This window comes from Hemitrygon akajei, chromosome 7 (assembly GCF_048418815.1).
Source record: "Hemitrygon akajei chromosome 7, sHemAka1.3, whole genome shotgun sequence".
Lineage (NCBI taxonomy): Eukaryota > Metazoa > Chordata > Chondrichthyes > Myliobatiformes > Dasyatidae > Hemitrygon > Hemitrygon akajei.
In genome coordinates, this window is record NC_133130.1 from 140,274,378 (window position 1) to 140,290,691 (window position 16,314).

Here is a 16,314-nt window from a genome sequence, read left to right on the forward strand (position 1 = left end):
CAAAGATGCATACATCAGGATGCTCCACATTGATTACAACTCAGCATCCAATACCATCATTCCCTCTAACTAATCAATAAAGCTTCAGGACTTCGGCCTCAATACCTCCTTGGCAATTGGATCTTGATTTCCTTTCTTGCAAAAACAGTTCAGATCGGCAAAAAACATTTTCTCCACAATCTTCATCAGAACAGGTACATCACAAAGCTATGTGCTTAGCCCCCCCACCTGTTGTACTAGCTTTATACTTATGACTATGAGGCTAAGCACAGATCTAATGCAATGTTTAAGTTCGCTAATAACGCCAATGTCATTAGCTGAATCGAAGGTGGCAACAAATCAGCATATAGGAGGGAGACTGAAAATCTGGCAGAGTGGTGCACAAAAACAACTTTTCATTCAATGTCAGCAAGATCATGGACCTGATTATTGACTTTAGGAGGTGGAAGCCAGAAGTTCATGAGCCAGTCCTTATTGGGGATAAGAAGTGGAGACAATCAGCTATTTTAATTCCTTGGTGTTATCATTTCAGAGGATCTATCCTGGGTCCAGCATGTAAATGCCATTGTAAAGGAAGCATGGCAGCCTCTCTACTTCCTCAGAAGTTTATGAAGATTCACCATGACATCTAAAACTTTGACAAACTTCTATAGATGCGTGGTGGAGAGTATATGACTGGTTGCAACACACCTTGGCATGGAGACACTAATGCCTTTGGATGGAAAACCCTACAGAACGTAGTGGATACGGCCCAGTCCATCACAGGTAATGCCATCTCCACCATTGAGCACATCTACATGGAGTGATGCAAAGTAACATCCATCATCAAGGACCCTCACCATCCAGGTCAAGCTCTCTTCTCACTGCTGTAATCAGGAGGAAGGTACAGGAGCCTCAGGACGAAAACCACCAGGTTCAGGAACAGTTATTATCCCTCTACTATCAGGTGCTTAAACCAGGGGGGAACAACTTCACTCGCCCCATTACTGAACTGTTCTCACAACCAATGGACTCAATTTCAAGGACTGCTTTATCTCATGTTCTTGATATTCATTGCTTTATTTATTTTTCTTTTGTATTTGCACATTGGTCATTTGTCCATTCTGTTGGGTGCGGTCTTTCATTGATTCTATTGTGCTTTGTGTATGCCCGGAAGAATATGAACCTCAAGGTTGTATATGGTGAAATATACGAACTTTGATAATAAATTTACTTTGAACTTTGAAGGACCTTGTCAAATGCTTTACTAAAGTCCATGTAGATAATATCCACCGGCCTTCCCTCATCAATCATCTTCATCACCTCTGAAAACACTCAATTGTTTGTAAGACATGAACTGAAACACAGAAACGTTGGCCATTCTCCAACCTCTAGGACTTCACCTATGGCTAGAGAGAATACAAAGATCTTTGCAAAGGTCTCATCAGTCTTCTCTAGTCCGGCCCTGGGAGTGTTTCACTCATCAGCCAAGGTTTCTAAAACTTGCCATTATTGTCTTTCCTCCTCACAAGGACAAGCTAGTCCCAAATTCTGATCAGATGGTCTTTGAATGACTATCACATGTCATATGTAGACCCACCCACTCCTAATCTACTCTCCCTAGCTCCTGCTTAATAATGCAGGAATTTGCCTTTCCCCAATTTGGCATCTTCACACAAAGTCCAGACTTATCCTTATGAATAACTATCTTACTACTTGAGTTGTGATCACTGTTCTCAAAATGCTCTTTCACTGAAACCACAATAACCTGGTCAAGCTCATTTCACAATACAAGGCCATTCACCCACCAATTATCCTTATTACCTACTCTTCCCAAGTTCCCATCAATTCCACCACTTAGAATACGAGTGCAATTTACAGTAGGAAAGGAGTTTTGCAGGCCTGGTTGACTTCTTTGAGTTCACCTGTGAAACAGTTTAAATCTCCTGTTCTCATGTCTGATTTTTCCCTTTCAAGGTGGCTGAAGTCCAAGTGGAGTCCATGATATACAGCTGCTCTGAAACTGCATTCTTCATGGACGGTGTGTTCTTGCTCTTTGGAACTCACTGAGCAGCCTGCATTTTGGGATCTCCAGGAGCGTCTTGAAAGACGTGCACCTTCGGGTTGCACCCTTGTGCCACCTTGTGGATGACCCGATTGCCAGCTGATGTCGCGGACCGAAACATCACAGTAGATTGAAACAGTGGGCACGGCTGTTGGAGAACTCTGCACTTGAGCGATTGCGCTCTCTCTCTCTCTCTCTCGATGGTGAGAGTGAGTTTGCTGATTCTCTAGTCAGGGGAACTCAAAATATGTGACTCTACAGACTACAACATCAAAACACCAAGCTGTTGGCCTCCCCTCTCACTGTGGTAGCAGTGATATCTCTCTCCCTCATTAGTGAGGGAGGGTCTGTGGGATGTCGAGGCATTAGGATGGACAGTAGTTTTTGATGGTCTCTAGGTCATGGTTTCTGGGGGCTTGCTATGGCTTGGTAGGTGGTGGGGGCTGATGCTTTCTGCTGGAATCTGTCATTCATTCTTTAGGGTTTTTTCCTTCTATTTCATGGATGTCTGCGAAGTGTTAGAATTTCAGGTTGTATACCATATACATTCTCTGACATGAAATTGAACCATTGAATTAACCCAACAACTTGATTATCTTTGTGAACAGAGAGGAAAACAGACTTCTGGAGTAAATCCACATAGTTACAGGAAGAATGTGTTTGCTAGTGATTTTTGGAAAAATATTAGGGAAGTTCCATTCTCTTATCAGAACAACATTAATTGACCTGCTGCCTGTTTCCAGTCAACTGAATTTATTTAAAATTTCCTGTATTTATATTAATTTCTCCTTCTCACCTCATATTCCTTGATGGTGCCCTTCCACAGGCAACCTTCATTGCTACAAACTGCAGGCAGGTTGTCCAACTCCCTGCGTGCTGCATTGTCTGGGAAAGCCTATAGGAAGAAAAAACACAACAGTGAGCTCTCGTTTTCATGTTTCTTGCTCAGGCTACCAGAGAGGGAAACAGTGAATCAAAAAGACATCAGGTATTCTACTTAATATATTACAGGTAAGGATTTGGGGTACTTAAAAGCACATGATAAATAAAATAGGCCGAAGTCAGCAGGGTTTCCTTGAAGAGAAATCTTGCCTGATAAATCATTTGGCATTCTTTGAGCAAGTAACATGCAGTAGACAAAGCAGTGTCAGTGCAAGTTGCTTTCTTGGATTTTCAGAAGCTCTTTGACAAGGAGCCACACATGAGGCTGCTGAAGAAGATAGGAGCCCATGGTATTACAGGAAAGAGACTAGCATGGATAGAAAATTGGGTGATAGCAGAAGGCAAAGAGAGAGAATAAAAGGGATCTTTTCTGGTTTGTGGTGTTCCCCACAATTGGAGTTGAGTCTGTTATTGATCTGGAAGACAGAATTGCTATGCTTTAGGCAAGTTTGCAATGACTGACAGAAGGCAAAGTGTGAGACTAAAGAGACCTTTTTTCTGGTTCACTGTGGCATGGTAGCACACTTTACAGTATAGGAGACCTGGGTTTAATTCCCATCACTGTAAGGAATTTGTACATTCTTCCGTTACTGCATGGGTTTCCTCCAGCTGCTCCAGTTTCCTCTCATGATCCAAAAATGCACCAGTTGATAGGTTAACTGTCACTGTAGATTGTCCCATAATTAGGCTCAGATTAAATTGGGGGTTGCTGGGGGGCATGGGTCAAAGCATTTGTTTGGATTAAATTCCATCTGCCATTTTTCTGCCCATTTTTCCAGTGGTCCAGATCCTGTTGCAAGGTGTGAAAGTCTTCCTCGCTGCCAACTACACCCCCAATTTTGATGTAATCCACAAATTTGCTGATCCAGTTTACCGCATTATCATCCAGATAGCTGATGCAGATTACAAAAAACAATGGATCCAGAACTGATCCCTGTGGTTCACCACCAGTCGTGGCCCTCCACTGAAAGAAGCAAGCATCTACTATTACTTGTCTTCTCCTGCGAAGCCAATATCTAAGTCCATTTTACTATCTCATTTTGAATACCAAACAACTGAACCTTCCTGACCAACCTCCCATGCAGGACCTTGTCAAAGCTTGCTGAAGTCCATGTAACATCTACTGCCTTGCCTTCATCAACTTTCTTGGCAACTTCGTCGAAAAACTCTAAAAGATCTGTTAGGCATGATTTACCACGCACAAAACCATGTTGACTAACCCTAATCAGTCCCCGTCCTTCCATGTACTTATACATCTGGTCCCTTATATAACCTTCCAATAACCTTCCCATTACTCATTTCAGGCTCATCAGCCTGTAATTTCCTGGCGTATTCTTAGAGGCTTTCTTAAACAATGGAACAACATTAACTATCCTCCAATCCTCTAGCACCACAGCTGTGGCCAAGGATGTTTTAAGTGTCCCTGCAATTTCTGCACTAGTGTTTCACAGGGTCCAAGGGAACACCTTGTCAGACCCTAGGGATTTATCCACCCTAATTTGCCTCAAGACAGCAAATGCCTCCTCTTCTGTAGACTGTTTGGGGTCCTGGACTTCACTGCTGCTTTGCCTCACTTCTATATACTCTTTGTCCAGCTCCCAAGTTAATACAGATGCAAAAAAAAACCCATTGATCTCCCTCATCTCTTTAGACTCCATGCTTGGATCACCACTCTCATCTTCCAGAGGACCAATTATGTCCCTTGCTATCCTTTTGCTCTTAACATATCTGTAGAAGTCCTTAGAATCTTCCTTCACTTTGTGTACTAGAGCAACTTCATGTCTTCTTTTAGCCCCCCGATTTCTTAAGTGCTGTCTTGCATTTCCTGTACTCAAGTAACTCATTTGTTCCTACCTGCATATACCTTCTGTGCACCTCATCCTTTTGCTTAACAAGGGTCACAATATCTCCAAATGCAAAGTGTTCCTCTACATAAACTTTTGTCACCTCCCCTGTCTCATTCCCTAATAGATCTTGTATTGCACTCACTCTAGTTTAGACTTCTATGTACTGATTAAGGAAACTTTCCTGAACACATTTGACAAGCTCTTTCCTATCCACCCTTTTACAGTATGGGAAATAATATGTGGAAAGTTAAAATCATCTACTATCACAACCTTATGTTTCTTGCAATAGCCTGCAATCTTCCTTCAAATTTGCTCCTCTAACTCCTGCTGACTTTTGGGTGGTCTATATAATCCCAATTACGTGATCATACCTTTCTTATTCCTCAGTTCAACTCATTATGTTTCTTCAGCTACATAGTGTAAAAGAGAGGCAAAAGAGATATCAGACCACTGGAAAATGATGCTGGAGAGGAAGTAATAAGGGATTAGGAAATGGCAGATGAACTGAATGAGCATTTTGCATCAATCTTCACTGTGAAAGACACTAGCAGTTTGTTGGAAGCTCTAGGTGTCAGGAGTCATGAAGTGTGTGAAGTTACTATTAGTTGGGAGAAGGCTCTTGGGAAACTGAAAGGTCTGAAGGTAGACAAGTCACCTGGACCAGATGGCGTACACCCCAGGGTTCTGAAAGAAGTGGTGGAAGAGATTGTGGAGGCATTAGTGATGACTTTTCAATAATCACTAGATTCTGGAATGATTGCAGAAGACTAAAAAATTGCAAATGTCACTCCTCGCTTCAAGAAGGGAGAAAGACAGAAGAAAGGAAATTATAGGCCAGTTAGTCTGACCTCAGTGGTTGGGAAGATATTGGAATTGACTGTTAAGGTGGTGTTTCGGGTATCTGAAGGCACTTACAAAATAGGCCGTAGTCAACATGGTTTTCTCAAGGGAAAATCTTGCCTGACAAATCTGGTGGAATTCTTTGAAGAAATAATAAGAGGATGGACAAAGGAGAATCGGTTGATGTTAGATATTTGGATTTATAGAAAGCCTTTGACAAGATGTCACATGAGGCTGCTTAACAAGCTACAAGCCCACAGTATTACAGGAAAGATTCTAGCATGGATAAAGCAGCTGCTCACTGACAGGAACCAAACAATGGGAAATAAAAGGGAGCCTTTTCAGCTTGGCTGCTGATGACTTGCGGTGTTGTGTTATCTGTTAATGATGTGGATGATGGAATAAATTGCTTTGTTGCAAAATTTGCAAACCATATAAAGATAGGTGGAGGGGCAGGTAGCTTTGAGGAAATAGGGAGGCTACAGAAGGACTTGGACATATTAGAGAATTGGCAAATAAGTGGCAGATGGAATACTGAGCCAGGAAGTGTATGGTTATGCACTTTGGCAAAAGGAATGAAAGGGTTGACTATCATCTAAATTGAGAGGAAGTACAAAAAACTGAGGTGCAAAGGGATTTGGGAAAGCTTGTGTAGGATTCCCTAAAGGTTAATTTGCAAGTTGAGTCTATAGTAAGGAAGACAAACGTAATGTTAGCATTCATTTCAAGAAGACTAAAATATAAAAGCAAGGATGTAATATCGAGACTTCATGAAGCACAGATGAGGTATCACTTGTGAGTAGCTTGGGGCCTTAGAAAGGATGTGTTGAAACTGGAGAGGATTCAAAAGAGGTTCAAAAAAATATTCCAGGATTGAATGACTTGTCATATGAGGTGTGTTTGATTACTCTGGGCCTGTAGTCACTTGAATTCAGAAGAATGAGGGGTGACTTCATTGAAACCTATTGAATGGTGAAAGGCTGTTTCCAATGGTGGGAGAGTCTAAGACCAGATGACACAGCCTCAGAATAGAGGGTTGTCCTGTTAGGACAACGATGAGGAGGAATTTCTTTAGCCAGAGAATGGTAAATCTGTGGAATTCTTTGCTACAGGCAGCAGTGGAGACCAAGTTTTTAATATATATTTAAGGTAGAGGTTGCTGCATTCTTGATTGGTCAGGGCACGAAGGGGTACAGAAAGGCGGCAAGAGATCAGGGCTGAGAGAAAATTGGATCAGTCATGATGAAATGGCAGAGCAGCCTCGATAGGCTAAATGGCCTAATTCTGCCTACATTGTATGGTCTTATGAAGCCTACATAGATGAACTCTCCAGTCTGTCCTGACTTAAAATACTGTGACATTTTCCATAACTAGAAATTCCATCCTCCCCATCTATCACGTCTAAAACAACTGAACCCTGGAACACTGAGCTACCGGTTCTGCCCCTCCTGCAACCAAGTCTCAGAAATGGCTGCAATGTCGTAATTCCACATGCTGATGCATGCTCTAAGCTCATCTGCCTTTCCTACAATACTCCTTGCACTGAAATATACGCAGCTCAGAACATTAGTCCCACCATGCTCAATCTTTAGATTCTCAACATTGTATGTAGGCTTAACAACATCTTTCTCCACAACCTCTCCACTATCTGTTCTGGTGCTCTGGCTCATATCCCTGTGCATCTCTAGTTTAAACTGCCCACCTAGTCTAGCACTAACATACCTTCCTGCTAGGAGTTGACAGAAGGACTGGGACAGTTTGGGAGAATGGGCAGAGAAGTAGCAGATATAATATGGTGTAGGGAAGTATATGGTCATGCTTCTTTTGGTAGAAGTGTACTTATTTTCTAAGTGGGTAGAGAATTCAGAAATCAGATGTTCAAGGGGACTGTGGAGTCCTCATGCAGGATTTCCTAAGGGTTAACTTGCAGGCTGAGTAGGTATTAAGGACGGCAAATGCAATGTTAGCATTTATTTCAAGAGGGCTAAAATATAAAAACAAGGATGTAATCCTGAGGCTTTATAAGGCATTGGTCAGACCTCATGGAGTAGTGTGAGCAGCTTTGAGCCAAATATCTAAGGTAAGATGTGTTGCCACTGGAGAGGATCCAGGAGGTTTATGAGAACGATCCCAGGATGAAAAGATTAATATATGAAGAGCACTTGGCATTTTATGGTTTTTGGTCTTAATCCCTGGAGTTTAGAAGGGGATGTGGGCTATCTGATTGAAAACTAACCAAATATTGAAAGGCTTGGATAGAGTGGATGTAGAGTGTCTAGGACAGAGGGCACTGTCTCAGAATAGAAGGAACAGAGATGAAGAAGAATTTCCTTAACTACAGTGTGGTGAACCTGTGGACTTCATTGCCACAGACTGCTATGGAGGCCAAGTCACTGGGTATATTTAAAGTGGATATGTTCTTGATTAATAAGGGTGTAAAAGGTTACTGGGAAGAGAGGAAAATGGAACTGAGAAGGAATAATAAATCAGCCATAACTAAATAGTGGAGGAGCCTTGACAGGCTGAATAACCTAATTTTGCTCTAATGTCTTTTGGTTTTATAGTTAGCAGTAAAGATTACCAACAGAATTTAGAGAACAGAATTGCAATAATCTAGATGTCAATGATTACATCACCTCTACAGGCAGAATCAATAGGAAATTTCAAAGGAAATTGGATAGATACTTGAGGGTAAATAATTTGGATGGCCACAAAGGAAGAGTAGAGAATAGGACTGACAGCATTACTCTACAAGAAGCCAGCATGCACAGGATAAGTGAAAGCCTCTTCTTATCCTGTAACGATTCCTTGACTCTAGTTCTTTCCATGTACCACAGTGGTAACACTTTTTCTACATCCAGTCAGGCCCATGTTATGGGCCGAGTGAGAGTAGGAGCATCACATATGGATGGGCTGAACAGCTTGCTATAACTTTCACATTAACTGAATGACTGTTGAAAATTTCTACTCAGAGAATCAATGTAAACACACTAGCAAAGCCAACTAATTCAATCCACCAAAACTGTCTTGATATTTAAAGTTCATCCTTTCTTCAGATTTCACCCATTGGTCTTACAGCACAATATAATTGTAATGTCCTCCACCCACTGGGACTGGAACTCCAGAGAGAACAACAGTTTTTGACCCTCCGGTAATCTATACCATTCTTAAACAGACCAGTAAACATCAGAATTTTTGGATGTTATTTAGTAAACATTTCACTACAGTATCAAAGTCCTGGTTCAGGAGATGACGGTTAAAATTCTTTCCATAATGATTTCCCCTTTCCTAAATGTTTAAGCACAAACATTTTCGTCCCCAATCCAGTATGGATTGAGAATTTCAACAACAAATTAAGAAGCCGTGGTCCATGATTGTCAGTGCATAGAACACAGTAAGAGCAGATTTCATCAATGTATTGGTCGGATGTGGGAGCTGTGATGTGATCTGTTGTGTTTCTCCATTCTGTGGGAAAAGGTTAGCTGCTTAGAGTTAAAGATAGATGGAATCACTTATAAAGTATTTCTTTAATTCAGGCTGAATTTATCTTATAACCCTATATGGATATCTACAAATATCTTACAACATTCATTGCTGCTTGTTGGATTTAACTTACTGAATTAGCATCCAGAAGAGACAGTTGGTCTTCATAAATGTTCTCTTCAATACAGGCTGCACACTTCTGTGGGCCAAGGCTGCAAATAAAGACACACAAATCAGCAGTCCAAAAAAAAAAACTTTGGAAGAGCCTCTCACCACTGGAGGCTTCTCTCCCAGACCAGTGGACTACTGCTGGGATACAAACCAAGGCATCCTTTAATACAAACTGTTTTCATCACATGCACTGTTAATAGCTCTTCAGAGGACCGCAAGGTAACTCTCACCGAGAGGGGTTACTCTGGCAAAGTGTACGTGTAGGGTACCGGGTCCAATCAGCAAAAGTGTTGTTGCTCAGAAGGGTGGGGTGCACATTACACAATGATAAGCTTACAATAACTTTATATTGCATTTTAAATATAATAAAATACCCCAATACTTCATAGGAACTCTACAAAACAAAATTTGCCAGATCTACTTTCTTTGGATGGAAGTTCAGAATAGTAGGTGACTTTAAGGAGAATCTCAAAGTCATATCCTAAGAAAACCACAAATCTTGCAACCTAAGTAAAAATTAGAAAGCAGAGACAGAATTAAAATCATGGACACACCAGAGGCCAACTGTGAAGCAACCTGGAAAGGCTGTGGGGCTGGAGGTGGCAGCTGGGACAGATTTGAAAACAAAGATAAAAATTTCAAATTCAATTTGACTTCAGACCAGCAACTGATGTTCATCAGAAACATAAATGTCATGAGTATACAAGATTTATGCAATACAGGAGGCTATTTGGCCCAACAGGTGCAATTCCATCTCTCCCATTCTTCTTCTCCCCATTTCTCAGCATTCCTGCAATTTACTCTTACTATTAGTCTAAATAGCATCATTTAAAGTACCAAAAAACTTATGAGCACATCTTTGACATGAGATAAAACTGAGCAGCTGGAGATAACTCATGGCATCACAAACATCGACCCCTGTTCAATCAACCAAGACTCAAAATCAGGATTGACCCCAGGTTACTGGAGCAACGAGGCAGCAGACTGACTACTGAAATTCTAGAAATTGGAGGCCTACCAAGTTGATGAGCATTTACTGCATTTATGAATGAAGATATGTGGGAGACAGAGAGTGGGCACTTTGTGAAAGGAAAGAGTAGGTTTACATATGGGCCCTGTGGGAGGAATCCTTTCCCCGCATGGGTGACACCCCCTCCACTGGCCCACAGAAGGAACGAGGGAAAATTCTGTGATGAACTTGATTTATCCATTCATGAGTTAGAGATGTTACTGACACAGCTGGCATTTATTGCCACTGAAAAAGTGATGAAGGCCTGCTGGCCTAAACTAAAGCAGCCTGTACAGTGAAGGCATTTTCACACTGACGTTAGGTTTGCAACTGCAAGGTTTACAGCTAATGATCATGAAGGAACAACTGCATAATTCCAAGTCACATGTGTAAGACCAATAAAAAAAAACTGAATATTTCTGATTGTGAGAAACATTCAAAAACTTACAAAAGCTTAAAAGTACATTGAGTTTAAAAACATCTATGCTAACCACTATTTTTCTCTCAGCAGGTCCATCATTATTAACAGAGGCTGTTGACATCCTTGAGAAGATGCTGAGCTGTTTTCTCGAATCGCTGCAGACCAACAGGTTTAAAAAAAAAACTGTGGGTGAACGTTCTGCAATTTTGAGAGTTCAGAACTGAATGTAAGTTATGTTCTCAAGCAATTCCAGTACTTGTACTTCTTGATGGTAGAGGTTTTGGGTTTCCAAGCTGCTGTAGTGAAACATGTCGCAAGTGCTAAATGTAAATTTGTTACTGAGTCAAGTATTCCAGCGCACTCCAAACTTTGAGGCTGCAAATAGTAAGAAAACTATCTAGCATGGTTAGAGCATTGGCTGACTGGTAGGAGGTAACGAGTGGGAATAAAAGGATCCTTTTCTGGTCGGCTGCCAGTAACTAGTGGTGTTCCGCAGGGTTGGTGCTGGGACCGCTTCTTTTTATGTCATACATTAATGATTTAGATGATGGAATAGATAACTTTGTTGCCAAGTTTGCAGATGATAGGAAGATTGCAGGAGGGGCAGGTAGTGTTGAGGAAATAGGAAGGCTGCAGAAGGACTTAGACAAATCAGAAGAATGGGCAAGAATGTGGCAAATGAAATACAATGTTGGAAAATGCATGGTCATGCACTTTGGTAGAAGAAATAAATGTGCGGACTATTTTCTAAACGGGGAGAAAATCCAAAAATCTAAAATGCAAAAGGACTTGAGAGTCCTTGTGCAGAACCCCCTAAAGATTAACTTGCAGGTTGAGTCAGTGGTGCCGAAGGAAAATGTAGTGTTAGCATTCTTTTCAACAGGTCTAGCATACAAGAGCAAGGATGTGGTGCTGAGGCTTTATAAGACACTTGCGAGGCCTTATCTTGAATACTGTGAACAGTTTTGGGCTCCTCATCTAAGAAAAGATATGCTGACATTGGAGAGGGTTCAGAGGAGGTACACAAGAATATTCTGGGAATGAAAGGGTTATCATACGAGGAACGTTCAATAGCTCTAGATCTGTACTCTCTAGAATTTAGAAGGTTGAGAGGGGATCTCATTGAAACCTTTCAAATGTTGAAAGACCTAGACAGAGCAGATGTGGAAAGTCTAGGGGAGTCTAGGACAAGAGGGCATAACCTCAGGATAGAGGGGTTTCCATTTAAAACAAAGATGCAGAGAAATTTCTTTAGCCAGAAGGTGGTGAATTTGTGGAATTTGTTACCACAGTCAGCTGTGGAGCCCAGGTCATTGAGTGTATTTAAGGCAGAGCTTGATTGGTTATTGATTGGACATGGCATTAAAGGTTACGGGGAGAAGGCTGGGGAGTGGGACTAAGGAGGGAAAAAAAGGATCAGCCATGACTGAATAACAGAGCAGACTCGATGGGCCAAATGGCCTATTTCTGCTCCTAAGTTTAAAAAAAGCTGGTGTGTTAGCAGGCAAGTCAATCAGCTCAAATTATTCAATATCCAACCTAATCTTGTAGCTACAATATTTTGTGGCAGATCCAGTTAATTTCTGATCAAAAATGTTAATCAGAAAGCTGATATTTGGAGAATTGGGAATATACACGAGTCAGTAACCTTCTCAAGGTGGTCAATATCTTGCAAGTGTCTGGCATGTTCCTTGCTGTTCATCAGACCACACTTTCAGCATTTCAACACAATTGCCAGTACATGCAAGGTGTTAAATGATTTCTCTGTGTTGGTATTTTCTAAGACATTTTGCCTGGATGGAATGTACTCTGAGCTGCACAGGGAAATGAAGGAGAAATTCCTGACCTGTTGACCAATCTTCCAGTCATTGCCAGTAATAACAGGCAAATTGGTTTAACTTCACTGGTGAGAGAAAATTAAGAAATAACATGAAAAATTTTAAAAGGACAAATACAGATAAGAGGAGTTAGTGCAGATTCCTTTTTGGGTCATTACACCTGCTTGCGTTTTCTAACAAAAATAAGATGAATAAGCATAATGTTCTGCATGGAGATTTTCAAAACGCCTGTTAACAAAATTGTATCTTTGAAATAACAGCAACAATGACAGCGCTGTGGATATAAAAACCGGCTGATGAATACAGCTCTGACAAATCACTTTCCATGCTGGCAGTCATTGGACCTTGTTGTTTCTTGCAAAGACAAGTGCTATTTAGACAATAGATGCAGAAGTAGACCATTTGGCCCTTCGAGCCTGCACTGCCATTTTGAGATCATGGCTGATCAACTACTATCAATACCCGGTTCCTGCCTTGTCCCCATATCCCTTGATTCCCCTATCCATAAGATACCGATCGAGCTCCTTCTTGAAAGCATCCAGAGAATTGGCCTCCACTACCTTCCAAGGCAGTGCATTCCAGACTCCCACAACTCCCTGGAGACCAAAACTGTACACAATACTCCAGGTGTGGTCTCACCAGGGCTCTGTACAGATGCAAGAGGATTTCCTTGCTCTTGTACTCAATTCCCTTTGTAATAAAGGCCAACATTCCATTAGCCTTCTTCACTGCCTGCTGCACTTGCTCATTCACCTTCAGTGACTGATGAACAAGGACTCCTAGATCTCTTTGTATTTCTCCCTTACCTAACTCTACACTGTTCAGATAATAATCTGCCTTCCTGTTCTTACTCCCAAAGTGGATAACCTCACACTTATTCACATTAAACGCCATCTGCCAAGTATCTGCCCACTCACCCAGCCTATCCAAGTCACCCTGAATTCTCCTAACATCCTCATCACGTCACACTGCCACCCAGCTTAGTATCATCTGCAAATTTGCTGATGTTATTCTCAATGCCTTCATCTAAATTGTTGACATAAATTGTAAACGGCTGTGGTCCCATTTAAATTTACAGTAACTTGGATATGAGGTACCTGAACAATTTTGAGATCTGCAAATGATAGGAAATTTTGGAGTACAGCAAACAGAGAGGAAGATACTATACACTCCATGAAGGCTCTGTGTAGAATCGGCATATGTGATGCGAAAGTTAATGATAAACATTAGAATGGGAACATCAATCAAAGCTAAACAGTGCAATTTTTGAGGGAGCATAAGAAAATTGAGGTGGTTGAAGGTGGCATCAAACCCTTAATTTTCTGAATATATTTAAAGAGGTGATCTTCAAGAGGTGCAATGACTGATCTTATAAAGATGTTAAGGTGATGGGGGAAGATTTATAGGGACCCGAGCAAAAATTTTTCACACAAAGGGTGGTGCATGTATGAAACAAACTGTCAAAGGAAGTGGTTGAGTCAGGTACAATAACAATGTTTAAAAGACTTTTGACAGGTATACTGAGAGGAAAGCTTTACAGGGACATGAGCCAAATGCAAGCAAGAGAGACTCGCTTAGGTGTGCGTCTTGGTCAGCATGGATGTTAAGTCAAGGTGCCAGTTTCCTTGCTGTACGACTGTCTCTGGAGCAACGTTCAGCTTTTACAAAATATTAGATCAGTCCCAAATGGAAAAGTGTCTGACTTTGGGCATCATCCAGCAGTACATAATTACTTCAACAGAAGTTCAAAAGAGAACTGATACCACTATTCTTATATTAGGGATCTAGTCATATGGAAAGACTGGATAAAGTGGATTATTTTCCTTGGAGCAGAGATGACTACTATTTAATGAGATCGTTTTAGATCACAAATGAAAAATTAGAAAAAGTTCGCAACAGAAGAAGTGAACATAATCAAAGAAATAGATGTGATTTGAGAATTAACTATTGTTGTACAGCGATTGAGTAGAATTTGGTAGATTGATGGAAACAGTTTCATTGACAACTTGAGCACATAGAAGATAAAGTTGTTGTGAGATGAGGAAAGTAGGAAGTACACTCAGTGGCTACACTATGAGCTATGCCTGTTCGATAATGCAAATATCTAATCAGTCAATCATGTGGCAGCAATCCAAAGCATAGAAGTATGCTGATATAGTCAAGAGATTCAGTTGTTATTCAAACTAAATGTCAGAACGGGGAAGAAATGTGATCTAAGTGATTTTGATGGTGGAATGACTGTTGGTGTCAGGTGGGCTGGCCTGAATATCTCAGAAACTGCTGAGCTCCTGGGATTTTCCAGCAGAACAGTCTCGAGTTTACAGAGAATGGTGCAAAAAACAAAAATATCCATTGAGCAGCAGTTCTGTGGACAAAAGTGCTTTGTAAATGAGAGAGATCAGAGGAGAATGCCCAGACTGGTTCAAGCTGACAGGAAGGTGACAGTAACTTAATCACTCAATACAACAGTGGTGTGCAGAAGAACATCTCCAAACGCACATGTTGAACTTTAAAGTGGATGGGCTACAGCAGCAGAAGGCCACAAAGATACACTGATTAATAAAGTGGCCAGTGAATACGTGTTGCTTTTCAAATGAGCTGTGACAGACTGGGTGGGCAGGGGCTGTCCTCTGCAATGCACTACATAGTGATTCTGCTCACATTATTTCAAAGAATGAGAAACACAAAGAAATAGTTTGTCTGGAACATGATATTCAATAAATAAACAACACCCACTGAAGACTCCTAAGAGTCATCGAAAAACTGTATGTATCAGAGCAGTGCAGTGCCCTAAATCTGACACACAAGTTACTGCCCAGAAAAACAACACCAGACATGGGAGAAAAGTAATACGGGTTTGAAAGATTGGTATTGGAGAAGCAGGTTTGACTTTATGAGCCACTGGCACCACTATTGCTGTTCTACCCTCATCCCCTTCCAATCAATTTTAGCTCCTCTCTTACTTTACCTATAGCTTTCCAAGCTTTTGAACCCACATTGTACTATTTAGTTTAAAGCCCTGTCTAGTCATGCAGTTATCCAGGTCCCTGGTCCCAGCATGGTTCATGTGGAGCCTGTCCCATTGGTATAGCTCCCTCCTTCCCAATAATGGTGCCAATGGCTCGTAAGGTCAAACCCACTTCTCCAATACCAATCTTTGAGCCACACATATAACTACCTGATCTTATTAACCCTGTGCCAAATTGTACATGGCTGTGGTAACAGGGAGAAGTGCAAACTCCACACAGACAGCACTCCAGGTCAGTATCAAACCCAGAAATGTGGAGCTGTGAGCAACACCACTAACTGCAATGAGCCTCCAGCAACTTCTTAACCAAGCTCATGGGAGTTGATGAGCATGCAAGGGAAAATAAATTTCAGACCCACAAGGAACTAAAAAGGGAAATGGGACTGATGGAACTTTTCTGCTAGGAAATGGAAAGAATCTGATGAGTTGAATGGCCTCCAACCGTGCCTCTGATTCTTGGTCAATCTTTATTACGGCTAATTGTTATTAACAATCTACATGTGGGACATATTGAATTCATTCTGGCACACTCACAGACACTTCCTCTACTGCCTACAAAGCTGTCAGCAATAAAACTGTGCAATATCAAGGTGCTGATTACAGGTTTACCTTATAGTTTAATTATTTCCTAAATTATCTATCAGAGTCTCTTTGTAGCTGGTTAAGGACTAGAAATGGATATTAAGCACAA

At 41.2% G+C, this 16,314-nt stretch overlaps 1 protein-coding gene across 6 annotated transcripts in view; it reads right to left on the reverse strand.

The window, feature by feature from the left end:
* The window catches only part of traf2b (Tnf receptor-associated factor 2b), a 73,912-nt gene that overhangs the window by 34,661 nt on the left and 22,937 nt on the right, over nucleotides 1-16,314 (reverse strand). For all 6 annotated transcript variants that reach the window (XM_073052115.1, XM_073052113.1, XM_073052114.1 and 3 more), the window contains 2 exons: nucleotides 9,290-9,368; nucleotides 2,841-2,939 (listed from right to left, as the gene is read on the reverse strand). In XM_073052115.1, the coding sequence (XP_072908216.1) occupies nucleotides 2,841-2,939; nucleotides 9,290-9,368 (178 nt within the window). The remainder of the gene's footprint in view (nucleotides 1-2,840; nucleotides 2,940-9,289; nucleotides 9,369-16,314) is intronic.